Genomic DNA, 27635 nt, shown 5'->3' on the forward strand with positions numbered 1-27635 from the left:
CTTCCTAGGCCATTGGAACTTTATGTGGGAACATGTCACAGTACAGTCAAAGGTCTCTCTCAGATACTACAAGGATGGAATGGGTAAACAGAGGGGGGACTGCTTCAGAGATGCTCTTCTGTAAAAATACAAATGTACCAACATACCCTCCTTCCTGTCTTGCTGGTGAGAACTGGGCTGCACGTCCGCAGAGACACAGATCCTTGATGAGAGAGTGAGATTTCATCAGTTAGAATGACCGTCTCCTAACCATAAATATTACCCGTGATGGATCTGAGTTTATGAATGATTGTTACTTGAATAATTCAATGGATTTAGCAATGGTTGAAAACAAAATCAATACCTTGAATTAGAATTATTAATTTCAATTTACATTGCCTCAGAGAACAGTTTGACAATTACGATTTCAGTAACACATTTCCATAATTTTGACTTATACCTCTTAAAATTTAGATTCCACGTTGTTTCATAATAAATGCTTCATCTACATCACTCACGTTTGCACCGGATTCCAAGTGCATCTAGAAGATGAAATGTGAGGGCAGTGAATCTCTCTACATTCAGTAACATCTAAGGCAACAAATCTAATATCACTTGAGGGCACCGCTGATTTCCACCTATAGTTCCTGCTTCCTCTTTGCTCAGTGATTCCAACAAACACACTAATGACCTAACCCATCTGGTCTCAATGTTCCTGAGGGCCACACCTCATTCTGAGCTTATACTCTCAAGGTTTTATACGGGAAAACACAGAGGCCATCAGGAGGACATGTCCACGTGGTCAACGTGAAGCGCGCCTCCATCAGTTCTTCTCCCTCCCATCACAATGGTCAGGCCCTCTTCTGTGACCATCACTGGTAACCTGCAAAGCATTGTGACTTAAATCTCACCACTTCTTTTCACCATCACCCATAGGTCATCTCTAATGGATATTCCCTCCAGCATTATAATGTGATCTAGTCTCCAGACATAATTTCCTACAATTTTCTTCCAAAAGGAAATATAACTATTTTTTAGTCCTAGTGAACTAACACATTTTTCCTAGGGTTGAATAGACCCTAACAACACATTCGCAACCACTGAAACATAAAGACACCTATTATGTATCCTTCTATGTTAACATGAATATGGGTGGATCTCCTGAAATCCACCAGCTCAAGAAGGGCAGGTCAGATGCTGGGGCCCCTGTACAAATGCAGGCCCTTCTTCCACACGGTGAATACTGGGCCCACCTTGTTCTACGTTTTAGATTCCATCCCTTCCACAGCCCTATCTCACAGCGTATCAGCTCAATTTCCAGGTCCAGACAACAGGGTCCACACTTGTCCTGTGATTGTTGCTCATATTAATTTGGTTGGCTCTCCTATTATCAACATTCAAGCAGGCAGATTATTTAGTATCTAATTTACTCTGCAAATATTATTGGAAAAGCTAGAAGAAGTATAGTATTCTGTTCATCAAATAGCATGGAGTAAATGTCTTCTCATAGACAGCAGGCTGGACTCAGTCAGTGTACAGGTGAGATCACTGGGCTGAGGGAGAGCTGACCTGCCCCAGACCCACAGATGTGACCTCTCAGGGCCGGAGTGGAGCCAGTGCTACATGTACAAGGAAAAAGGCACGTTCAGGCTACCAGCCACGTCAGCAATGCTAGGAACCATGACCATCTCAGCAAGAATGATACCCCTGCCCTCAAAATACACCGTGTGTTTAGCTGCTATGAATAAATCCCCCTCCAGAGCAACTCTTGACAATATTTAAACTGTTTTAGGTGAAGAAAGGTTCACCCAGGTTAAGGGAAACACGGAGTCTGTTGTGACTTATGATAAACATTTAATTTTCCCTCACTCTGTCTGAATTCAATCTCATTGTTACATGTAAGGTTTGTCTCAAATACTTGCGCATCCGGGAAATCAACATGAGGTAATGCAGAAAGGAAAACACAAGAGTCTGTGTCTGACATCTTGGAGGACCCTGAATGTTTGATGGGTATTTAGGTGAAATATATACATCCATGGGCTTAAAGTCTGTTCTCCAAATCGGCCATTAATCCCTGAGCACAGCTGATTTCCTGACTAGCCCTTCAGCATCACTTCATCCCTGGACAAAGAGTCCCCCAGGCATCGGGACGGAGACCCCAGGTGGGGGCTGAGTTCCCTGAGGGCACAGTCAGCACCCGCCTCACAGGGAGAGCCTTAGAGACAGGAACTCCCTTCACTACTTTCTGCTTTTTATAAGAAGGTGCCTCCTATATGCAAATATCCCCTTAGACCACAAGGTAAAAACAAAGGACCAGTTCACTTAAATTCGGGCTTCTCCTCCTGCTTGAAGAGATTTTCTGGGCTCCATGAATCTCATCTGCAGGAAGATGAATCCACTGTGGTTCTTCCTCTTCGTGGTGTCAGCGCCCAGAGGTGAGTGTCTCGGGGATTCCGACGTGAACACGTGGGGAAGCTGCATCTGAGCCCACGAGTCACCGTGGTTCTGTCTGTCCACAGGTGTCCTGTCCCAGGTGCAGCTGCAGGAGTCGGGACCCAGCCTGGTGACGCCCTCACAGACCCTCTCCCTCACCTGCACCATCTCTGGAGACTCATTAACCAACTTTAATGTCGACTGGGTCCGACAGCCTCCAGGAAAGGGGTTGGAGTGGCTTGGTGAGATCATTTATAAAGGAAACACGTATTATAACCCAACTCTTAAGTCCCGGCTCAGCATCACCAGGGACACGTCCAAGAGCCAAGTCTACTTATCACTGAGCAGCCTGACAACTGAAGACACAGCCGTGTATTACTGTGTGAGAGACACACAGTGAGGGGAAGTCAGTGCGAGCCCAGACACGAACCTCCCTGCACGGAGGCCTTTAACCAGCAGGGGGCGCACAGGACCCAACAGGTAAAGGGCTGCGTCCTGGGGCAGGTGCACATAGGGGCTGGGAGTGAATTCTTGTTAGAACCTGTGATTTCCTCCTCCTGCCCAGGCGCTCCACCAGGGACCCTCTTCTGTATCCTAATTTTTCATGGATGTGAATTATGTTGTGTCTAGAAAATTTTGTGTGCATGTACATATTTGCTTAATTTTTTATTATACTTGTGTATATATATATTCATATGGACACACATATAATACTCAAGAATTAACGTTATTTTTCATTTCTCTATTTTTATCTCAAAGGAGCGCCAAACCACCGTGCAGCTCAACACGATGTTCAATTAGAGGCTGAAGTTCGTGAAACTTGTAAATGTCCTGAGAGTGCACGTGAGATTTTTAAACAGTATTTTTAAACAGTAATTGTTGTTTTGCTTGTGTACATGTGGAAGGAAGAGACACACCCTCCTGCTTTCAGGCAACCTACACAAACAGCTTGAATTCTGCAGCAGGTCGTGTTATAGACTTTAATGCCAGAGCGCTCCAATACTGCATGTGCAATGACCTCATTATTCACAGATTCCATTTCCGCAACTTCACCTACTTCTAGCTTTTATGAGCTCCCCAAAGGAAATACTGTCATTTCGTGGTCATTCACGGACATTAGCAATGTGGACGGTTGTTTGAATCACCCAAAACACATGCACACAAACACACACACACGCACATGCACATACACACATGCACACACACAAAAGCACACACACACACACATACACACACATTCCCAGCTGAGGTCAGTCAAGGTGAGGCTCTCTTTTCTTCTTTCGACTCCCATTATGCAATTATGCACTTTATGGGGTCAAATTAGTGCCATGCTTTTCACATTTCTGGGATTCCTGGCGATTGTTTAAAGTAGTTCCAGGCATAGGGCTGAAGAACAGTCTAGTGTCCCTACACATAAAGGGCTGTGAGTGGACTTAGCGAAACTATACCTGAGAGATCAGCTTCATTCAGGCATGAGTTATATGGACATGGTGGTGAGAAGGATACTCATGTTTCCAATATAAAGCTCATCCAAAACCTGAAGACAAAACTCGCTGCTGCATATGGGATGCAGCCTCGGAAACTTGGCTAAATTCCAAATACAGCATGGCAATTGGGGGCTTATGGCCAAGAAGAGGGTGGGGTGGAGTGGACAAGAAATTATTAAGAGAAGAAATACAGGCTAAGGGGATTCTGGTGCCATAGACTCAAAAGGATTCTTGCTAAAGGGAGACCAGGGTGATCAGATACCGTTCGGTTCATAGGAGGTTTGATGGCTTCGATCAAATACTGAGGGTGATCAGAGTTCAAGGCTAGGAGATAGTCATTATTCTCACTTAGCGGGGCTCCTGAAAAAACCTGGCCACGCAAATATAAACACAGAATCCCACAGGTCAAGACTAGTTGAGAACAGCATTACAAGGAGCCTGTTGGCTAAGGGGTGGTCAAGGGTCTTTGTCACACTTAACAAGAGGCATAATGAACATACAAGTAAAGCAGGGATGCACACGGACTACAGAGAAAAGACCATCTGAGGATTCAGTGAGAAGAGGTCCATCTGCAAGCAAAGGAGAAAGGACTGAGAAGACCCAAACCTGCTGACACCGTGACCTTAGACTTCTAGCCTCCAGGCCTGAGAGGAATACATTTCTGTTGTTTAATCCACCCAGTCTGTTATTCTTTAATGGCCACACAGCCAACTAATACACCTATAATATAGACGCAGATAGACATATATGGAAATGTAAGTATCATATGGGAAAAGAAACATCACCCATTCTTCAAAGGTGACGTAAAGCTGTGTCCACCCTGGATCTCAGCCAGCACCCTCCTCCCGAGCCCTAGAGAAGGACCAGCCATGACCATCTTTACACGGAAACATGCTTCCCACCTGCACATCACGCCCAGGCTCAAGGGGAAAACACAGCACCTGTGCTACTCAGAGTCCGGGTTCTCATCTTCACTGACCTCACTCTCTGAAGGTCAAAGCATTCATCAAAATGACCATGAAATCTCCTGGTCATTCCTCCTCTTGCTGGCATCCCTCAGCTGTGGGCATCTCCTGGGTCTGAGGAAGGTGGAGTTATGGGGTGACATCTTTGAAGTGGGTGTCATTCTCTCGCCGTCCGCAGGTGTCCTGTCCCAGGTGCGGGTGCAGGAATCGGGTCCAGGACTAAGGAAGACCCTCCCGCTCAGCCGCTCAGTCTCTGGATTCTCCATCACAAACCGTGCGGACTGCTGGGACAGGATACCTCAGTCCCCAGGGAAAGGGCCGGGGTCACTGGGTGCTTTGCTTCTGGGAGTAGCACAGCACACAAGCTGTCCTCCAGAAATGACTCTCCACCTCCAGAGACACCTCACAAATTCAGTTTTCCCTGAAGCTCAGCTATGATGACCTAGGACGCAGCCCTCTGTTACTGTCTCAGGAGGCGCAGTGAGAAGTCAGGGTGAGTCCAGACACGACTCTCCCTGCAGGGGGCGCTCCAACCACATGGGAGCGATCAGGGTCATCAGGAAACAAGAGGACCAATTTCAGGGCAGGTGCAGAAGATGCCATGGAGGGGTTTTCTCCCACAAGCTGGGGTTTCTCCACTGATCATTGCTGCCCTTGGAAGCCTCATCCACAGTGATTCAAGGGAACTTTCTTGTCTCGAATCTGGAGACTTTTTTTCATGGAGTCACGCTTGTCTGTGTTTCCCCATCTATCTTTGGACGAGCCACACAGAAATATTTCTTCATGAGACCTTTATTTGAAGATTAGGTCACTACTTTCTGTTATTAGTTGTCAACTTTTTAATCGGTAACTGACATAAATAATGTTTACTGTTGAGCTTTAAATCTGCTTTCCAGCATCACATGAATTTCCAATTCCTCTCATCCTGAGAATCTCTCCAGTCTTGTTTGATGCAATGCCTTTCACTTCAATAGTGTGAATCATGTTTATATGCAGAAATTGATGTCCATATAGCACTGCAGTCACTTTCTCCTCAGAGGACATTTTGAAATGTCGGGACACAGGTTGGGCTGTAACATGTGGGCTGTGTTTCCTGTACCTTGTTATCTAGTGTGGAGATAGATAATAGATAATTAGATAAAATAGAGAGATTGGTAAAAGGGAACAGAAACAGGTATGTCCTAATCATATGGAAAATAAGCATAAAAACCGACCACATTTTGAGGGAGTGGTAAAGGCTCGAATGTATAAAGATGATACAAGCACCCGTATGAAGTTATTTGTATAAATATAAATATTCAAACAATTTTTGTTAATACTTTTCTAACTCACTCCTCAATCCCATGGTGAGTGTCGGGTTTCCTCTCTAAGAAATCCACAAATATATTCCAATTGGCTGCCTTTGACATTCCTTCCCGCAAGCGGATGAGGGGACTTTTGCTCTACATCATCCCCAATATTTGAATTTCTTATTACTTCATACTTTAACTGTTGTAATAAGTGAGTAGCAGTATCTCATCATCGTGTAATTTTACGTATCGTTAATGAAGATTCTTGATAAAACCTTTTATCTCTACTTTCTGGAAGTATCTTCAGATCACTGGCACAGTGTTCATTATTTTCATTTTTTGTTGCTGTTGTTGAGCTGTGAATTTGCTGTATACTCATGGTACACGTTCTTTATAAATATGATATTAGAGAGCACATTCTCCAAGTCTGTGCTTTAACTGCCTCATCAGAGAAGTTATTGTTGCTCTTGCTTCTGCTGTTTTCAGGACAGAATTTTTAATGGTTTCAAAAAATTACAAATTTATTTTATGAATGATATTTTGGACATTATACCTAAAAATTCATCATGAACCTCAAGGGCACCCATAATTTCTGCCACGTCCCCACGCCAGGCCACATTGAGGGATGGAGGGTTAAGTCCACCTTCTTGAAGGGAGGATGACCCTGATGAGTTACCTGAAGTTATTCCTTAAGGGAGATTTCTCTTCCCTTCCCCTTTAGATACATTTATTCCATCTCTTTATATAAGTATGAATCAAGACATTTGTTTCATACCTTGTGTTATGGTCATATACTAAGGAATTTTCTTTGCTTCTTTAATTGTTGCAGCTTGTCACCCATGAGGAACTCTTTCATGTTGTCTCCTGCATCCCCTTTACAAGCCCCCAACCATTTGTGTCAACACTTCCTTACTTTCTGGTGATACCAGAATCTGCGGGATAATCATGTGTATTCTCTTCTCTGGCCCTAGAATTAGCCATGCCTCAGATGAGTTGTGGATCCTTTCCTGGAGAATAGTATTAGCAACCAGAAGAGTGGGTATTAGGATACTAATGCTGGTGTCCTGTCTAATGGGAGCATTGCCTCTAGACCCTATAAGCTAACAGACCTTGGAAATATATCTGTGTGCACTACCTCACGTATACACACATGTCTGCAACTATCACTGTATCTCACCTTTTGACCTGTGTTAAGGTACATGTGAGATCATTCTTACATCTCTGATCCTAGTGCAAAATCACATGGGTCAATCCAGGCTTACCTCCTTGCTTGTCTGTTACTTTCCATCCAACAGTGAGAAGCCTGGCTCCACCGATGCCATCCAGCTACTAATTGTTCGATTCCACGTGCACAGTAGTAACAGAATTCCTAGCCTGACTCTGATGGAAATACCGGTATCCACCAGGCTCTAGTGCTTCTGTGCAGTGGATTAGGACTTAGCCTTTGGACTCCACTCGTTTCCAGAGTCACTTAGGTCAAAACCTATTTCCCCACCTTCTTCAGCCGTGTGACTTCATAGATTCACTCTGATCTTAGGTTTCATCTATGCAGTGCGCATCGTTCCGTCCTTGAGTCTCTGACTTACAAATGACATTTATATTTATATTCAATAAGCTTCACTCTTTCTGCTATTACTTTATATATTCTGACAAGTTCACAGTGCAATGCTTCCACCACTGCAATTTCATAAAGAAGAATTTCACTATCCTTAAATATTGGCCATGTTTCACTTATCAAACACCTTCTACCGAATTCCTGCTAAATGCTCATCTGCTTACTTTATATATAGACTTCCCTTTTCCCAAACATGAAATAGGTGAAATTCAACATGTTCAGACCGATTTTTTAATTAGCAATGTGCATTTAGGATTCCCTCATGTCTTTTCATGGTATAATAGCTTAGTGTTTAAATTGCTGAATACAATTCTACAGCATGGATACATCACGCACTATCTACTAATTTATGGAAAAACATATTTGTTGCTTCCATATTTTCTGAAGTGTATATGAAGAGACCACAGTAATTCATGGGCAGAGTATGATGGAGCTGTGAGTTTCAAGTCAGTTAGGTAAATATTAGGAGCCTGACTTCTGGGACCTTATATTAAGCTCTGTCTAGATGGGTACGTGATGGCCCTGAGGACGGGCTCTGATGCACAGACCGCTCGGCTGTCCCAGTCATCGTGCGGAAAGGAAGTCAGAGCCCAAGCAACGTCCACACGAGGTGGACACAAGGCCCGGCCCTCAGACCTGGCTGAGCCCCCAGCCTGCAGTCAGGGTCACCCTCCCTAACACGTGAGTGTGCACCACAGGAGCAGGTCCTGCAGCTGAACGTGAGCCCCTCACTGTGACCCTGCTTGTGGCAGGGAGGGCTTCTCCTCCAGGCCGTCGCTAAGCAGAGACGGTGAACAAAATACAGAGCTCCTCTCAGTGTAAACTGGCAAGGGTTGTGGAAGGGTTTTCTGCGTCAGTCAACACCTGAAACGTTATTATTCATTTCCGCGTGCGACCCTATTTCACCGTTTCATATGTGGTAAATATATGGCACAGTTGGACTGGATGAGGGGACAAAGATCACACTGTAAGGGGAGATGCTGTGAAAGAGTGAAGATCCAAGACCAGAGCCAAGGTCCTCCTCCCCGTGACACAGGAGGATCTAAGAGCTCAGGAGGAATCCTAGGCTGTCCCCGGTAAAAAGACACACCTGTGTGAATAGAGAGGTAATACTATGTAATCCACACTTTACAAGGACCACGCTGACACTGGTGAGGTAGTGAGTTAGGAGACATTGGGACACTATTACACCTTAACCACACTCCACCTCAAGGCATCCATTTCTAGTTTAATCTTGTAGTAATTTTTATGCCATTCAGAAGCCTATGTCAGGATTACTATTCTTATTGTTTTTTATTCTGTGAGCATTTCTCTCTCTCCAAGATTTAAATTTGTTCCTGTCTTACTTCTATAATTATCTGATATATTGGTGAGATTTGGATAATGTGCAACGTGTCCCATTTTGAGGTTGTTTTAAGAACATTAAATACGAAGCATTTTCTCAGCGTCTCATCTCTCTACATCTCCAAGATGAGTATCATTTTTACTGTAACACCCAGAAACTGGAAACAATTCCAATATCACACATCGGCTTAATAAGTAAGGCAATCATGCTATGATCATTCTTTACGTGCAGCCTGTTATTAACACCAAGGGTTCTTGATACACACAAAAGCATGATACTATTCACAACTATTTGTGCTGAGTACAATAGGCCTTAACAATAAAAATACGTATAATATGATCTCACTTTTATAAATTCTAGAGAATGAAAAGTAGTGTAAAGTAAAAAGGGAAGCTCAACGGTTATGTGGGGACGGGAAGGAAGGTAAGAAGGGACAGGAAGGAGGAAACCCAGAAACTACAGAAAATAATGAGAGGAAGTAATTTGTTCTCCCCTGACAACGCTGATGCCTACGTCACTATTTATCAGAGTGTTCATTCTGAGTATGTGCGCTTTATTATATGTCAAGAACCACTTTAAAGTAATTACAAATAAAGAAATGGATGATTTGGGAGTGAAGGAGTGAAGGAAAGATACTGAAATATAAGAGACTCTTGAAAATACTTCTCATGAACCCTGAGCCTCTCCATATATTTCAGGTAAACACTAGAAGAGAGCAAAGTCATCACGATCTCATTACAGGAGGGGGATCTGCAAACCTCACCCGGCACGTCCAGCCTTGTCCTGGAATAGGTTCAGGGGAGCGGCCTGGCCCAGAGCACAGGTGCAGCTGCTGGACCTAACGCTCACCCCATGTTTCTCCTTGGACACTCCACACACCCTCCATTCCGCTGGGTGTACTTTACGCCTGTAATATGAGGGTAACAGTGACAGCTACATCACAGGATGTGGGTGCATATGTAAAAGGACATATGGGTCCTAAGTGTTTATTCTGGAAGAGTCACATAATGAAAGTTACATTTCCCTAATGCTATCAACACCACAAAATCCAAGAGTCTCACACCTGCTCTGAGACCCTGCCCTTTCTGAGGACGTTCAATGACATAGGCTCTTATATACTAGAAGGTCATGCAAATAAGGACCTTCCTCTGCTGATATAAAGCAGCCCCAGCCCTGACCCTGCAGCTCTGGGAGAGGAGCTCCGGCCCGGGATTCCCAGGTGTTCCCATTCGGGGTTCAGGAAAGAACACTCACCATGGAGTTTGGGCTGAGCTTGGTTGTCCTTGTGGCGATTTTACAAGGTAATTCATGGAGAGCAAGAGATACTGAGGATGTGAGTGATGGAATGAGTGGATGTGTGACAGTCTCCTGACCAGAATGTCTCTGTGTTTGCAGGTGTCCAGTGTGAGGTGCAGCTGGTAGAGTCTGGGGGCGGCCTGGTGCAGCCAGGGGGGTCTCTGCGACTCTCCTGTGCAGCGTCTGGATTCACCTTCAGTAGCTATGACATGCACTGGCTCCGCCAGGCTCCAGGGAAAAGGCTGGAGTGGGTCTCAGCTATTAATTATAGTGGTGGTAGCACATACTATGCAGACTCTGTGAAGGGCCGATTCACCATCTCCAGAGACAACTCCAAGAACACGCTCTACCTGCAAATGAACAGCCTGAGATCTGAGGACACGGCCATCTATTACTGTGCGAAAGAGACACAGTGAGGGGAAGTCAGTGTGAGCCCAGACACAAACCTCCTTGCAGGAAGACAGGAGGGGCGATGCAGGGGGCACTCAGGACACAGAACTGTGTTTTTCAGCCACAGGAGCAGGTGCAGATGGTAGTTAAGAGCTGCTTTCCTCTAAGAGTCTGGGGTTTCCTCTCCATAAAGCAGTTTTCCCTGGGGAACCTCTCTCTACTCATCCATGGTTCTTTAGTTACACATTCAGTCTCTGAATTAGAAACACTGTTTGAAATAGGGGGGAAAAATGTCATATATGAAAGGCAGAGACTCAAACTTAGATATTCAGGGTATCCCTTATCTAAATTGACCCGTCTCGAAACTGTCGCAGTGGGTGTATAAAGAGTTGAACATATTCTTCCTTCCTCCTTGTGCAATCTGAGCCCTGCCCTACTGGTAGACCAGCGTCCCTGCCAGGATGCTGGCTCTTGACCTGCCTGCTCACCTCGTGCATGAGAAGCATGATTGAGCTGAGCAGCCCCGGATCTTCAGAGGGTCGCTGGGAATGATGCTAGTTAGAAGGGACTTGGGGGGCGTGGTGGTTCTACATGTGCTCCTTCCTTCCAGGCCCAATAGAATCCCTATAGGCTTACATACTACCTGCATCCTGTTCTACTGTGCAGTTTATCTTATGTCAAATATTCATCATCAAAGCTATTATCAATAGACACGTAAGTAGTTGGTAGGAAAAGTTTATAGTCAGGTGGATAATAACATGAATTTTCAGTAGCTGCTGAAAACAAATCTATTCTCCTTTCTTCACCACAGCATCTTCGGTGAACACTAAAATGCAGTAAAATCGCACAGGTTCTCATTCCACGAAGAGTTCTGCAGCCTCGCAGGCATGCCCACCTCTGGCCAGGAACCTTTGCATGGGCGGCCAGGTCCAGGTTGGAGCAGCCCAGGCCTCGACAGGACGTGTCACTGTGTCCTGATGTGCGGTCTCCAGCGCATCACCTGCCACTTCCAGGCTGCGGTTTAGCTTCACGTCTGTAAGATTCAAGTAAACCGATACCTACATCACATGCTTGGTGTACATATGTAAAGACAGAATAATAAAAGAGGCCCTCAGTGTTGGGGCCCAGGATAGCGCACGCCAAAATATGCCTCAAAGTGACTGAAGACTGAGCCAGTGCAGAGGGACATTCTGACTTTCCTCCTTGTCACCCTGAAGCAAGAAATAAACCTCCCATGTGAAAGGTGTTCTCCCTGTGCCTGGAGGTGGAAATGAAATGGTCCTTTACCCCATACCCTCTGCCTGCCTCTTTCCTGTGCAAAGAATTTAGCCTAAGAGTAAGTTTAATCAGAGAAGTGAGAAAGTCTAGAAAGAAAGAAAAACTGTCCAACAAAACAAAATAATAATACTTTAGTCATTAAGCTAATCAAGGACCTTAAGTTCCCCCTCAATGGTTATAGATAATACGCTTGTCCATGTCCCGTTAGGTGTCTTGTAGATACTGAAACTGCCACCAAGAAGAAGAGGTTAAGTGCATGATGACTGTCAGAGTTGACTCTGCTGTCTCTGCCTGTAGCCCTTCCTTCCACCTATAAAAGCCCTTTCCCACCAATTCTCAGTGGGGGGTGGTCTTTGGAGAGAAGTCAGTCCCCCACCCCTGGTTGCAGGCAGCCAAAATAAAGCAAACTTACCTCTCTACGAACTCTGCCTCTTTATTGGCTTTTCAACACCAAGCAGGGGGACCCTGCTTTGCATTACAGAGGGACACTCTTATCACCAGGGATGGGAAATTCAGGCCTGGAAGTCTCTATGAACAAGTCTTCTTCCTTCTTTAATGACTATGCCAGCCCAAACTCTGCTTAGGATCTCCACTAATTGAACACCAGGAGCATACATTTCCTCCTTCTACCAATTCCTCACAAATATTGGATCTTTGTCTAACAGTATAAAAGCTTTGGTCACTACTGGGTCCATTTCCACGGCACGTCCAGGCCGATGGTTAAAATATTTCTCTTTTCTCCTGTTACTCCGTCTCTGTTAGTTTTATCATCAGTCCAGCCTCAGGAGCTCAAGAGCGGCAGAGGAGGAGATTTCCCCCCTGACGCATCCAAGTCGTCTTCTCCTCAGCCTCACTCTGTACGACGTCTTAGGAACCTCAGTCCCCACGGGCCACTTCCACACTCCTGACATCACCTTGCCAGCTGTGTTCTTCTGGCATCTCTACTTTGCATTTCCAGCTCACCCTTCGATACTTCTTCAAATCGGCGTGACGTTTCAGTGTCCATCGTGTGGATGGACACTGTGTGTTACTCCTTCCCTACGACAGGACATCTTGGTCCTTTCCACCCTTTGGCAAATATGCATCAAGCTAAGGAAGCATCGTGTGCAGGGTTTTCTCTGGACTAAAGTCTTAGTCTCTTTCCGATACATACAAAGGAGCTCTACTGCTGAAACACACAGAAGAGTTCGTTTCTTTCACAAGCAGCCCCCAGAATGTCTCCCCGGAGCAGCCGGGTCCGCATCCGCACCCGCGGTGTATGGACCCCCTGCTGCTCCGAACCTCCCCGTGTTTAAGCTCCTCAGAGTCCTCATTTCCCCCACGCTGGTGAGGTTTCAGGGACATGTGCTTCTTCTGCCTGGCATTTCCCTGTGACATATGTTCTCCCAGAGTCTGACTGGCAAACTGTTTTTCTTTTGGTCAGGTGTCTGTTAAGGGTTTTAGCCCATTTTTTAATACTTTTGTTTCATTCTTATTGGTGAGTTTAAGACTTCTTGGTATAGATTAGATAACAATCAGATATATCAGATATGTCTTTTGCAAATATTTTGTGCCAATCTCTAGCTTGCCTTTGGGTAAATTTCAAATGTATTGTTTTAATTTCTCAATTGTTAGTTGTTGTGTTTCTATTACAATGAAATGGGAAGTTGAACTTTCATTTCCTAGGCCATTGGAACTTTATGTGGGAACATGTCACAGTACAGTCAAAGGCCTCTTTCAGATACTACAAGGATGGAACGGGTAAACAGAGGGGGGACTGCTTCAGAGATGCTCTTCTGTAAAAATACAAATGTACCAACATACTCTCCTTCCTGTCTTGCTGGTGAGAACTGGGATGCACGTCCACAGAGACACAGATCCTTGATGAGAGAGTGAGATTTCATCAGTTACAATGACCGTCTCCTAACCGTAAATTTTACCCGTGATGGATCTGAGTTTATGAATGATTGTTACTTGAATGATTCAATGGATTTAGCAATGGTTGAAAACAAAATCAATACCTTGAATTAGTATTATTAATTTTAATTTACGTTGCCCCAGAGAACAGTTTGACAATTACAATTTCAGTAACACATTTCCATTACTTTGACTTATACTTCTTAAAATTTAGATACCACGTTGTTTCATAATAAATGCTTCATCTACATCCCTCACGTTTGCACCTGGATTCGAAGTGCACCTAGAAGAAGAAATGTGAAGGCAGTGAATCTCTCTACATTCAGTAACATCTAAGGCAACCAATCTAATATCACTTGAGGGCACCGCTGATTTCCACGTATACTTCCTGCTTCCTCTTTGCTCAGTGATTCCAACAAAGATAAAAATTACCTAAACCATCTGGTCTCAATGTTCCTGAAGGCCACACCTCATTCTGAGCTTATACTCTCAAGGTTTTATACGGGAAAACACAGAGGCCATCAGGAGGACATGTCCACGTGGTCACCGTGAAACCTGCCTCCATCAGTTCTTCTCCCTCCCATCACAATGGTCAGGCCCTCTTCTGTGACCATCACTGGTAACCTGCAAAGCTTTGTGACTTAAATCTCACCACTTCTTTTCACCATCACCCATAGGTCATCTCTAATGGATATTCCCTCCTGCATTATAATGTGATCTAGTCTCCAGACATAATTTCCTCCAATTTTCTTCACAAAGGAAATATAACTATTTTTTAGTCCTGGTGAACTAACACATTTTTCCTAGGGTTGAATAGACCCTAACAACACATTCGCAACCACTGAAACATAAAGACACCTATTATGTATCCTTCTATGTTAACATGAATTTGGGTGGATCTCCTCGAATCCACCAGCTCAAGAAGGGCAGGTCAGATGCTGGGGCCCCTGTACAAATGCAGGCCCTTCTTCCACATGGTGAATACTGGGCCCACCTTGTTCTACGTTTTAGATTCCATCCCTTCCACAGCCCTATCTCACAGCGTATCAGCTCAATTTCCAGGTCCAGACAACAGGGTCCACACTTGTCCTGTGATTCTGGCTCATATTAATTTGGTTGGCTCTCCTATTATCAACATTCAAAAGGCAGATTCTAAAATATTTAATTTACTCCGCAAATATTATTGGAAAAGCTAGAAGAAGTATAGTACTCTGTTCATCAAATAGAATGGAGTAAATGTCTTCTCATAGACAGCAGGCTGGACTCAGTCAGTGTACAGGTGAGATCACTGGGCTGAGGGAGAGCTGACCTGCCCCAGACCCACAGGTGTGACCTCTCAGGGCCGGAGTGGAGCCAGTGCTACATGTACAAGGAAAAAGGCACGTCAGGCTACTGGCCACATCAGCAACGCTAGGAACCATGACCATCTCAGCAAGAATGATTACCCTGCCCACAAGATACACCGTGTGTTTAGCTGCTATGAATAAATCCCCCTCCAGAGCAACTCTTGACAATATTTACACTGTTTTAGGTGAAGAAATGTTCACCCAGGTTAATGGAAACACGGAGTCTGTTGTGACTTACGATAAACATTTAATTTTACCTCACTCTGTCTGAATTCAATGTCATTGTTACATGTAAGGTTTGTCTCAAATACTTGCGCATCCGGGAAATCAACATGAGGTAATGCAGAAAGGAAAACACAAGAGTCTGTGTCTGACATCTTGGAGGACCCTGAATGTTTGATGGGTATTTAGGTGAAATATATACATCCATGGGATTAAAGCCTGTTCTCCAAATCGGCCATTAATCCCTGAGCACAGCTGATTTCCTGACTAGCCCTTCAGCATCACTTCATCCCTGGACAAAGAGTCCCCCAGTCATCGGGACGGAGACCCCAGGTGGGGGCTGAGTTCCCCGAGGACACAGTCAGCACCCTCCTCACAGGGAGAGCCTTAGAGACAGGGACCTCCCTTCACTACTTTCTGCTTTTTATAAGAAGGTGCCTCCTATATGCAAATATCCCCATAGACCACAAGGTAAAAACAAAGGACCAGTTCACTTAAATTCGGGCTTCTCCTCCTGCTTGAAGAGATTTTCTGGGCTTCATGAATCTCATCTGCAGGAAGATGAATGCACTGTGGTTCTTCCTCTTCGTGGTGTCAGAGCCCAGAGGTGAGTGTCTCGGGCATTCCGACGTGAACACGTGGGGAAGCTGCAACTGAGCCCACGAGTCACCGTGGTTCTCTCTGTCCACAGGTGTCCTGTCCCAGGTGCAGCTGCAGGAGTCGGGACCCAGCCTGGTGACGCCCTCCCAGACCCTCTCCCTCACCTGCACCGTCTCTGGAGACTCATTATCCAACTTTAATGTAGACTGTGTCCGACAGCCTCCAGGAAAGGGGCTGGAGTGTGTTGGTCTTATGTGGAGTGATGGAAGTACAGACTATAACCCAACTCTTAAGTCCCGGCGCAGCATCACCAGGGACACGTCCAAGAGCCAAGTCTACTTATCACTGAGCAGCCTGACAACTGAAGACACAGCCGTGTATTAGTGTGTGAGAGACACACAGTGAGGGGAAGTCAGTGCGAGCCCAGACACGAACCTCCCTGCACGGAGGCCTTTAACCAGCAGGGGGCGCACAGGACCCAACAGGTAAAGGGCTGCGTCCTGGGGCAGGTGCACATAGGGACTGGGAGTGAATTCTTGTTAGAACCTGTGCTTTCCTCCTCCTGCCCAGGAGCTCCACCAGGGACCCTGTTCTGTATCCTAATTTTTCATGGATGTGGATTATGTTGTGTCTAGAAAATTTTGTGTGCATGTACATATTTGCTTAATTTTTATTTTTATTATACTTGTGTATATATATATTCATATGAACACTCATATAATACTCAAGAATTAACGTTATTTTTCACTTGTCTATTTTTTTCTCAAAGGAGCGCCAAACCACACTGCAGCTCACCACGATGTTCAATTAGAGCCTGAAGTTCATGAAACTTGTAAATGTCCTGAGAGAGCACGTGAGATTTTTAAACAGTATTAATTGTTGTTTTTCTTGTGTACATGTGGAAGGAAGAGACACACCCTCCTGCTTTCAGGCAAGCTGCACAAACAGTTTGAATTCTGCAGCAGGTCGTGTTATAGACTCTAATGCCAGAGCGCTCCAATACTGCATGTGCAATGACCTCATTATTCACAGATTCCATTTCCGCAACTTCACCTACTTCTAGCTTTTATGAGCTCCCCAAAATAAATACTGTCATTTCATGGTCTTTCACGGACATTAGCAATGTGGCCGGTTGTTTGAATCACCCAACACACATGCACACAAACACACACACACACACACAAACACATTCCCAGCTGAGGTCAGTCAAGGTGAGGCTCTCTTTTCTTCTTTCTACTCCCATCATGTAATTAAGCACTTTATGGGGTCACATTAGTGCCATGCTTTTCACATTTCTGGGATTCCTGGCGATTGTTTAAAGTAGTTCCAGGCATAGGGCTGAAGAACAGTCTAGTGTCCCTACACATAAAGGGCCGTGAGTGGACTTAGCGAAACTATACCTGAGAGATCAGCTTCATTCAGGCATGAGTTATATGGCCATGGTGGTGAAAAGGATACTCATGTTTCCAATATAAAGCTCATCCAAAACCTGAAGACAAAGCTCGATGCTGCATATGGGATGCAGCCTCGGAAACTTGGCTAAATTCCAAATACAGCATGGCAAGTGGTGGCTTATGGCCAAGAAGAGGGTGGGGTGGAGTGGACAAGAAATTATTAAGCGAAGAACTACAGGCTAAGGGGATTCTGGTGCCATAGACTCAAAAGGATTCTTGCTAAAGGGAGACCAGGGTGATCAGATACCGTTCGGTTCATAGGAGGTTTGATGGCTTCGATCAAATATTGAGGGTGATCAGAGTTCAAGGCTAGGAGATAGTCATTATTCTCACTTAGCGGGGCTCTTGACACAACCTGGCCACGCAAATATAAACACAGAATCCCACTGGTCAAGACTAGTTGAGAACAGCATTACAAGGAGCCTGTTGGCTAAGGGGTGGTCAAGGGTCTTTGTCACACTTAACAAGAGGCATAATGAACATACAAGTAAAGCAAGGATGCACACGGACTACAGAGAAAAGACCATCTGAGGATTCAGTGAGAAGAGGTCCATCTGCAAGCAAAGGAGAAAGGCCTGAGGAGGACTCAAACCTGCTGACACCATGACCTTAGACTTCTAGCCTCCAGACCTGAGAGGAATACATATCTGTTGTTTAATCCACCCAGTCTGTTATTCTTTAATGGCCACACAGCCAACTAATACACCTATAATACAGACGCAGATAGACATATATGGATATGTAAGTATCATATGGGAAAAGAAACATCACCCATTCTTCAGAGGTGACGTAAAGCTGTGTCCACCCTGGATCTCAGCCAGCACCCTCCTCCAGAGCCCTAGAGAAGGACTAGCCATGACCATCTTTATATGGAAACATGCTTCCCACCTGCACATCACGCCCAGGCTCAAGGAGAAAACACAGCACCTGTGCTACTCAGAGTCCGGGTTCTCATCTTCCCTGACCTCACTCTCTGAAAGTCAAAGCATTAATCAAAATGACCATGAAATCTCCTGGTCATTCCTCCTCTTGCTGGCTTCCCTCAGCTGTGGGCATCTCCTGGGTCTGAGGAAAGTGGAGTTATGGGGTGACATCTGTGAAGTGGGTGTCTCATTGTCTCTCCTTCCCCAGGTGTCCTGTCCCAGGTGCGGGTGCAGGAATCGGGCCCAGGACTAATGAAGACCCTCCCCCTCACCCGCTCAGTCTCTGGATTATCCATCACAAACCGTGCGGACTGCTGGGACAGGATACCTCAGTCCCCAGGGAAAGGGCTGGAGTGACTGGGGTGCTTTGCTTCTGGGAGTAGCACAGAATACAACCTGTCTCTCCAGAAATGACTCTCTACCTCCAGAGACACCTCACATATTCAGTTTTCCCTGCAGCTCAGCTATGAATACCTAGGACGCAGCCCTCTGTTACTGTCCCAGGAGGCGCAGTGAGAAGTCAGGGTGAGTCCAGACACGACTCTCCCTGCAGGGGGCGCTCCAACCACATGGGAGCGATCAGGGTCATCAGGAAACAAGAGGACCAATTTCAGGACATATGCAGAAGATGTCGTGGAGGGGTTTTCTCCCAGAAGCTGGGGTTTCTCCACTGATCATTGCTGCCCTTGGAAGCCTCATCCACAGTGATTCAAGGGAACTTTCTTCTCGCGAGAATTGAGACTTCTTTCATGGAGTCACGCTTGTCTGTCTTTCCCCATCTATCTTTGGAAGAGCCACACAGAAATATTTCTTCATGAGACCTTTATTTGAAGATTAGGTCACTACTTTCTGTTATTAGTTGTCAACTTTTTAATCGGTAAATGACATAAATAATGTGTACTGTTGAGCTTTAAATCTGCTTTCCAGCATCACATGAATTTCCAATTCCTCTCATCCTGAGAATCTCTCCAGTCTTGTTTGATGCAATGCCTTTCACTTCAATAGTGTGAATCATGTTTATATGCAGAAATTGATGTCCATATAGCACTGCCGTCACTTTCTCCTCAGAGGACATTTTGAAATGTCGGGACACAGGTTTGGCTGTACCATGTGGGCTGTGGTTACTGTACCTTGTTATCTAGTGTGGAGATAGATAATAGATAATTAGATAAATTAGAGAGATTGGTAAAAGGGAACAGAAACAGGAATATCCTAATCATATGGAAAATAACCATAAAAACCGACCACATTTTGAGGGAGTGGTAAAGGCTCGAATGTATAAAGATGATACAAGCACCCGTATGAAGTTATTTGTATAAATATAAATATTCAAACAATTTTTGTTAATACTTTTCTAACTCACTCCTCAATCCCATGGTGAGTGTCGGGTTTCCTCTCTAAGAAATCCACAAATATATTCCAACTGGCTGCCTTTGACATTCCTTCCAGCAAGCGGATGAGGGGACTTTTGCTCTACATCATCCCCAATATTTGAATTTCTTATTATTTCATACTTTAACTGTTGTAATAAGTGAGTAGCAGTATCTCATCATCGTGTAATTTTACGTATCCTTAATGAAGATTCTTGATAAAAACTTTTATCTCTACTTTCTTGAAGTATCTTCAGATCACTGGCACAGTGTTCATTATTTTCATTTTTTGTTGCTGTTGTTGAGCTGTGAATTTGCTGTATACTCATGGTAGACGTTCTTTATAAATATGATATTAGAGAGCACATTCTCCAAGTCTGTGCTTTAACTCCCTTATCAGAGAAGTTAATTGTTGCTCTTGCTTCTGCTGTTTACAGGACAGAATTTTTAATGGTTTCAAAAAATTACAAATTTATTTTATGAATGATGTTTGGGATATTATACCTAAAAATTCATCATGAACCTCAAGGGCGCCCATAGTTTCTGCCACGTTCCCACGCCAGGCCACATTCAGGGATGGAGGGTTAAGTCCACCTTCTTGAACGGAGGATGACCCTGATGAGTTACCTGAAGTTATTCCTTAAGGGAGATTTCTCCTCCCTTCCCCTTTAGATACATTTATTCCATCTCTTTATATAAGTATGAATCAAGACATTTGTTTCATACCTTGTGTTATGGTTATATACTAAGGAATTTTCTTTGCTTCTGTAATTGTTACAGCTTGTCACCCATGAGGAGCTCTTTCAGATTGTCTCCTGCATCCTCTTTACAAGTCCCCAAGCATCTGTGTCAACACTTCCTTACTTTCTGGTGATACCAGAATCTGCGGGATAATCATGTGTATTCTCTTCTCCGGTCCTAGAAGTAGCCATGCCTCAGATGAGTTGTGGATCCTTTCCTGGAGAATAGTATTAGCAACCAGAAGAGTGGGTATTAGGATACTAATGCTGGTGTCCTGTCTAATGGGAGCGTTGCCTCTAGATCCTATAAGCTAACAGACCTTGGAAATATATCTGTGTGCACTACCCCACGTATACACACATGTCTGCAACTATCACTGTACCTCACCTTCTGACCTGTGTTAAGGTACATGTGAGATCATTCTTACATCTCTGATCCTAGTGCAAAATCACATGGGTCAATCCAGGCTTTCCTCCTTGCTTGTCTGTTACTTTCCATCCAACGGTGAGAAGCCTGGCTCCACCGATGCCATCCAGCTACTAATTGTTCAATTCCATGTGCACAGTAGTAACAGAATTCCTAGCCTGACTCTGATGGAAATACCGGTATCCACCAGGCTCTAGTGCTTCTGTGCGGTGGATTAGGACTTAGCCTTCAGACTCCACTCGATTCCAAAGTCACTTAGGTCAAAACCTATTTCCCCACCTTCTTCAGCCGTGTGACTTCATAGATTCACTCTGATCTTAGGTTTCATCTATGCAGTGCGCATCGTTCCGTCCTTGGGTCTCTGACTTACAAATGACATTTATATTTATGTTCAATAAGCTTCACTCTTTCTGCTAATACTTTATATATTCCGACAAGTTCATAGTGCAATGCTTCCACCACTGCAATTTCATAAAGAGGAATTTCACTATCCTTAAATATTGGCCATGTTTCACTTATCAACCACCTTCTCCCTAATTCCTGCTAAATGCTCATCTGCTTGCTTTATATATAGACTTCCCTTTTCCCAAACATGAAATAGGTGAAATTCAACGTGTTCAGACCTATTTTTTAATTGGCAATGTGCATTTAGGATTCCCTCATGTCTTTTCATGGTATAATAGTTTAGTGTTTAAATTGCTGAATACAATTCCACAGCATGGATACATCACGCACTATCTACTAATTTATGGAAGAACATATTTGTTGCTTCCATTTTTTCTCAACTGTATATGAAGAGACCACAATGATTCATGGGCAGAGTATGATGGAGCTGTGAGTTTCAAGTCAGTTAGGTAAATATTAGGAGTCTGACTTCTGGGACCCTATATTAAGCTCTGTCCAGGTGGGTACGTGATGGCCGTAAGGACGGGCTCTGATGCACAGACCGCTCGGCTGTCCCAGTCATCGTGCTGAAAGGAAGTCAGAGCCCAAGCAACGTCCACACGAGGTGGACACAAGGCCCGGCCCTCAGACCTGGCTGAGCCCCCAGCCTGCAGTCAGGGTCACCCTCCCTAACACGTGAGTGTGCACCACAGGAGCAGGTCCTGCACCTGAACGTGAGCCCCTCATTGTGACCCTGCTTGTGGCAGGGCGGGCTTCTCTTCCAGGCCCTCCCTAAGCAGAGACGGTGAACAAAATAAAGAGCTGCTCTCAGTGGAAACTGGCAAGGGTTGTGGCCGGGTTTTCTGCATCAGTCAACACCTGAAACATTATTATGCATTTCCGGGTGCGACCCTATTTCACCGTTTCATATCTGGTAAAAATATGGCACAGTTGGACTGGATGAGGGGACAAAGATCACACTGTAATTGGAGATGCTGTGAAAGAGTGCAGATCCAAGTCCAGAGCCAAGGTCCTCCTCCCCATGACACAGGAGAATCTAAGAGCTCAGGCAGGAATCCTAGGCTGTCCCCGGTAAAAAGACACACCTGTGTGAATAGACAGGTAATACTATGTAATCCACACTTTACAAGGACCACGCTGACACTGGTGAGGTAGTGAGTTAGGAGACATTGGGACACTATTACACCTTAACCACACTCCACCTCAAGGCATCCATTTCTAGTTTAATCTTGTAGTAGTTTTTATTCCATTCAGAAGCCTATGTCAGGATTACTATTCTTATTGTTTTTTATTCTGTGAGCATTTCTCTCTCTCCAAGATTTAAATTTGTTCCTGTCTTACTTCTATAATTATCTGATATATTGGTGAGATTTGGATAATATGTAACGTGTCCCATGTTGAGGTTGTTTTAAGAACATTAAATACGAAGCATTGTCTCAGCGTCTCATCTCTCTACATCTCCAAGATGAGTATCAGTTTTATTGTAACACCCAGAAACTGGAAACAATTCCAATATCACACATCGGCTTAATAAGTAAGGCAATCATGCTATGATCATTGTTTACGTGCAGCCTGTTATTAACACCAAGGGTTCTTGATACACACAAAAGCATGATAGTATTCACAACTATTTGTGCTGAGCACAATAGGCCTTAACAATAAAAACACGTATAATATGATCTCACTTTTATAAATTCTAGGGAATGAAAAGTAGTCTGAAGTAAAAAGGGAAGCTCAACGGTTATGTAGGGACGGGAAGGAGGATACGAAGGGACAGGAAGGAGGAAACCCAGAAACTACAGAAAATAATGAGAGGAAGTAATTTGTTCTCCCCTGACAATGCTGATGCCTACGTCACTATTTATCAGAGTGTTCATTCTGAGTATGTGCGCTTTATTATATGTCAAGAACCACTTTAAAGTAATTACAAATAAAGAAATGCATGACTTGGGAGTGAAGGAGTGAAGGAAAGATACTGAAAGGTAAGAGACTCTTGAAAATACTTCTCATGAACCCTGAGCCTCTCCATATATTTCAGGTAAACACTAGAGGAGAGCAAAGTCATCACGATCTCATTACAGGAGGGGGATCTGCAAACCTCACCCGGCACGTCCAACCTTGTCCTGGAATAGGTTCAGGGGAGCGGCCTGGCCCAGAGCACCGTTGCAGTTGCTGGACCTAAGGGTCACCCCATGTTTCCCCTTGCACACTCCACACACCCTCCATTCCTCTGGGTGTACTTTACGCCTGTAATATGAGGGTAACAGTGACAGCTACATCACAGGATGTGGGTGCATATGTAAAATGACATATGGGTCCTAAGTCTTTACACTGGAAGAGTCACATAATGAAAGTTATATTTCCCAAATGCTATCAACACCACAAAATCCAAGAGTCTCACACCTGCTCTGAGACCCTGCCCTTTCTGAGGACGTTCAATGACATAGGCTCTTATATACTAGAAGGTCATGCAAATAAGGACCTTCCTCTGCTGATATAAAGCAGCCCCAGCCCTGACCCTGCAGCTCTGGGAGAGGAGCTCCGGCCCGGGATTCCCAGGTGTTCCCATTCGGGGTTCAGGACAGAACACTCACCATGGAGTTTGGGCTGAGCTGGGTTGTCCTTGTGGCGATTTTACAAGGTAATTCATGGAGAGCAAGAGATACTGAGGATGTGAGTGATGGAATGAGTGGATGTGTGACAGTCTCCTGACCAGGATGTCTCTGTGTTTGCAGGTGTCCAGTGTGATGTGCAGCTGGTGGAGTCTGGGGGCGGCTTGGTGCAGCCAGGGGGGTCTCTGCGACTCTCCTGTGCAGCGTCTGGATTCACCTTCAGTAGCTATGCCATGAGCTGGGTCCGCCAGGCTCCAGGGAAGGGGCTGGAGTGGGTCTCAGCTATTAGTAGTAGTGGTGGTAGCACATACTATGCAGACTCTGTGAAGGGCCGATTCACCATCTCCAGAGACAACTCCAAGAACACGCTCTACCTGCAAATGAACAGCCTGAGATCTGAGGACACGGCCGTGTATTACTGTGCGAAAGATACACAGTGAGGGGAAGTCAGTGTGAGCCCAGACACAAACCTCCTTGCAGGGAGAAAGGAGGGGCGATGCAGGGGGCACTCAGGACATAGAACTGTGTTTTTCAGCCCCTGGAGCAGGTGCAGATGGTAGTTAAGAGCTGCTTTCCTTAAGGGCGTGCTTTCCTCTGCACGCCCATCTCTAAGGGTCTGGGGTTTCCTCTCCATAAAGCAGTTTTCCCTGGGGAACCTCTCTCTACTCATCCATGGTTCTTTACTTGCACAATCAGTCTCTGAATAAGAAACACTTTTCGAAATAGGGGAAGAAATGTCATATATGAAAGGCAGATACTCAACGTTAGATATTCAGGTTTTCCCTTCTCTTAATCTTGTCTAAATTGATCCGTTGTGAAACTATCCCAGCGCATGTATAGACTTGTATATATTCTTCCTTCCTCCTTGTGTAATCTGAGCCCTGCCCTACTGGTAGACCAGCTGTCCCTGCCAGGATGCTGGCTCTTGACCTGCCTGCTCACCTCGTGCATGAGAAGCATGATTGAGCTGAGCAGCCCTGTATCATCACTGGGTCGCTGGGAACGATGCCAGTTAGAGGGGGCGTTGGCGGGGGGGTTTCTACATGTGCTCCTTGCTTCCAGGCGCAATAGAATCCCTATAGGCTTACATACTACCTGCATCCTGTTCTACTGTTCAGTTTATTTTATGTCAAATATTCATCGTCAAAGCTATTACCAATAGACACATATGTAGTTGGTAGGGAAAGTTTATAATCAGGTGGATAATAACATGAATTATCAGAAACTTCTGAAAACAAATCTATTCTCCTTTCTTCACCACAGCATCTTCGGTGAACGCTAAAATGCAGTAAATTCACACAGGTTCTCATTCCACGAAGAGTTCTGCAGCCTCGCAGGCACGCCCACCTCTGGCCAGGAACCTTTGCATGGGCGGCCAGGTCCAGGTTGGAGCAGCCCAGGCCTCGACAGGACGTGTCACTGTGTCCTGATGTGCGGTCTCCAGCGCATCACCTGCCACTTCCAGGCTGCGGTTTAGCTTCACATCTGTAAGATTCAAGTAAACCGATACCTACATCACATGCTTGGTGTACATATGTAATGACAGAACAATAAAAGAGGCCCTCGGTGTTTGGGGCCCAGGATAGCTCATGCCAAAATATGCCTCAAAGTGACTGAAGACTGAGCCAGTGCAGAGGGACATTCTGACTTTCCTCCTTGTCACCCTGAAGCAAGAAATAAACCTCCCATGTGAAACCTGCTCTCCCTGTGCCTGGAGGTGGAAGTGAAATGTTCCTTTACCCCATACCCTCTGCCTGCCTCTTTCCTGTGCAAAGAATTTCGCCTAGAGTAAGTTTAATCAGAGAAGTGAGAAAGTCTAGAAAGAAACTAAAACTGTCCAAGAAAATGAAATAATAATACTTTAGTCATTAAGCTAATCAAGGACCTTAAGTTCCCCCTCAATGGTTATAGGTAATATGCTTGTCCATGTCCCGTTAGGTGTCTTGTAGATACTGAAACTGCCACCAAGAAGAAGAGGTTAAGTGCATGATGACAAGGCTATAGCCATGACATAAGCTGCCACAATTCCAAGAACTGGCCCCGAAGAAATGGGAACAATCCGACCCTGGAACTGAAGATGAACTCTACTGAAAACAGTCAAGATGAGGCTGATCAGACCACCACATGACCAATTTCAAGATGACTGTCAGAGTTGACTCTGCTCTCTCTGCCTGTAGCCCCTCCTTCCACCTATAAAAGCCCTTTCCCACCGATTCTCAGTGGGGGGTGGTCTTTGGAGAGAAGTCTGTCCACCACCCCTGGTTGCACGCACCCAAAATAAAGCAAACTTACCTCTCTACCAACTCTGCCTCTTTATTGGCTTTTCAACACCAAGCAGCCGGACCCTGCTTTGCATTACAGAGGGACACTCTTATCACCAGGGATGGGGAATTCAGGCCTGGAAGTCTCTATGAACAAGTCTTCTTCCTTCTTTAATGACTATGCCATCCCAAACTCTGCTTAGGATCTCCACTAATTGAACACCAGGAGCATACATTTCCTCCTTCTACCAATTCCTCACAAATATTGGATCTTCGTCTAATAATATAAAACCTGCCTGCTTTGGTCACTACTGGGTCCATTTCCACGGCACGTCCAGGCCGATGGTTAAAATGTTTCTCTTTTCTCCTGTTACTCCGTCTCTGTTAGTTTTATCATCAGTCCAGCCTCAGGAGCTCAAGAGCGGCAGAGGAGGAGATTTCCCCCCTGACACATCCAAGTCGTCTTCTCCTCAGCCTCACTCTGTACGACGTCTTAGGAACCTCAGTCCCCACGGGCCACTTCCACACTCCTGACATCACCTTGCCAGCTGTGTTCTTCTGGCATCTCTACTTTGCATTTCCAGCTCACCCTTCGATACTTCTTCAAATCGGCGTGACGTTTCAGTGTCCATTGTGTGGATGGACACTGTGTGTTACTCCTTCCCTATGACAGGACATCTTGGTCCTTTCCACCCTTTGGCAAATATGCATCAAGCTAAGTAAGCATCATGTGCAGGGTTTTCTCTGGACTAAAGTCTTAGTCTCTTTCCCATACATACGAAGGAGCTCTACTGCTGAAACATAGAGAAGAGTTCGTTTATTTCACAAGCAGCCCCCAGAATGTCTTCCAGGAGCAGCCGGTTCCGCATCCACACCCGCGGTGTATGGACCCCCTGCTGCTCCGAGCCTCCCCGTGTTTAAGCTCCTCAGAGTCCTCATTGCCTCCACGCTGGTGAGGTTTCAGGGACATGTCCTTCTTACGACTGGTATTTCCCTCTGACATATGTTCTCCCAGAGCCTGACTTGCAAACTGTTTTTCTTTTGGTCAGGTGTCTGTTAAGGGTTTTAGCCCATTTTTTAATACTTTTGTTTCATTCTTATTGGTGAGTTTAAGACTTCTTGGTATATATTAGATAACAATCAGATATATCAGATATGTCTTTGGCAAATATTTTGTGCCAATCTCTAGCTTGCCTTTGGGTAAATTTCAAATGTTTTTTTTTAAGCTTCTCAATTTTTAGTTGTTGTGTTTCTATTACAATGAAATGGGAAGTTGAACTTTCACTTCCTAGGCCATTGGAA

General features: G+C 44.9%; 1 protein-coding gene and 2 gene segments (V, D, J or C); all 3 read left to right on the forward strand.

The window, feature by feature from the left end:
* LOC131752097 (Ig mu chain C region membrane-bound form-like) overlaps nucleotides 1-27635 on the forward strand; it is a 202494-nt gene that overhangs the window by 100429 nt on the left and 74430 nt on the right.
* The window catches only part of LOC131752098 (immunoglobulin gamma-1 heavy chain-like), a 229364-nt gene that overhangs the window by 58982 nt on the left and 142747 nt on the right, over nucleotides 1-27635 (forward strand). The gene's annotated exons all lie outside the window — the stretch shown is intronic.
* LOC131752010 (immunoglobulin heavy variable 3-23-like) lies at nucleotides 10310-10825 on the forward strand. The segment is given in 2 exon segments: nucleotides 10310-10414; nucleotides 10509-10825. Coding segments are annotated over 2 exon segments (363 nt in total).

The sequence above is a fragment of the Kogia breviceps genome, chromosome 3, assembly GCF_026419965.1.
Source record: "Kogia breviceps isolate mKogBre1 chromosome 3, mKogBre1 haplotype 1, whole genome shotgun sequence".
Lineage (NCBI taxonomy): Eukaryota > Metazoa > Chordata > Mammalia > Artiodactyla > Physeteridae > Kogia > Kogia breviceps.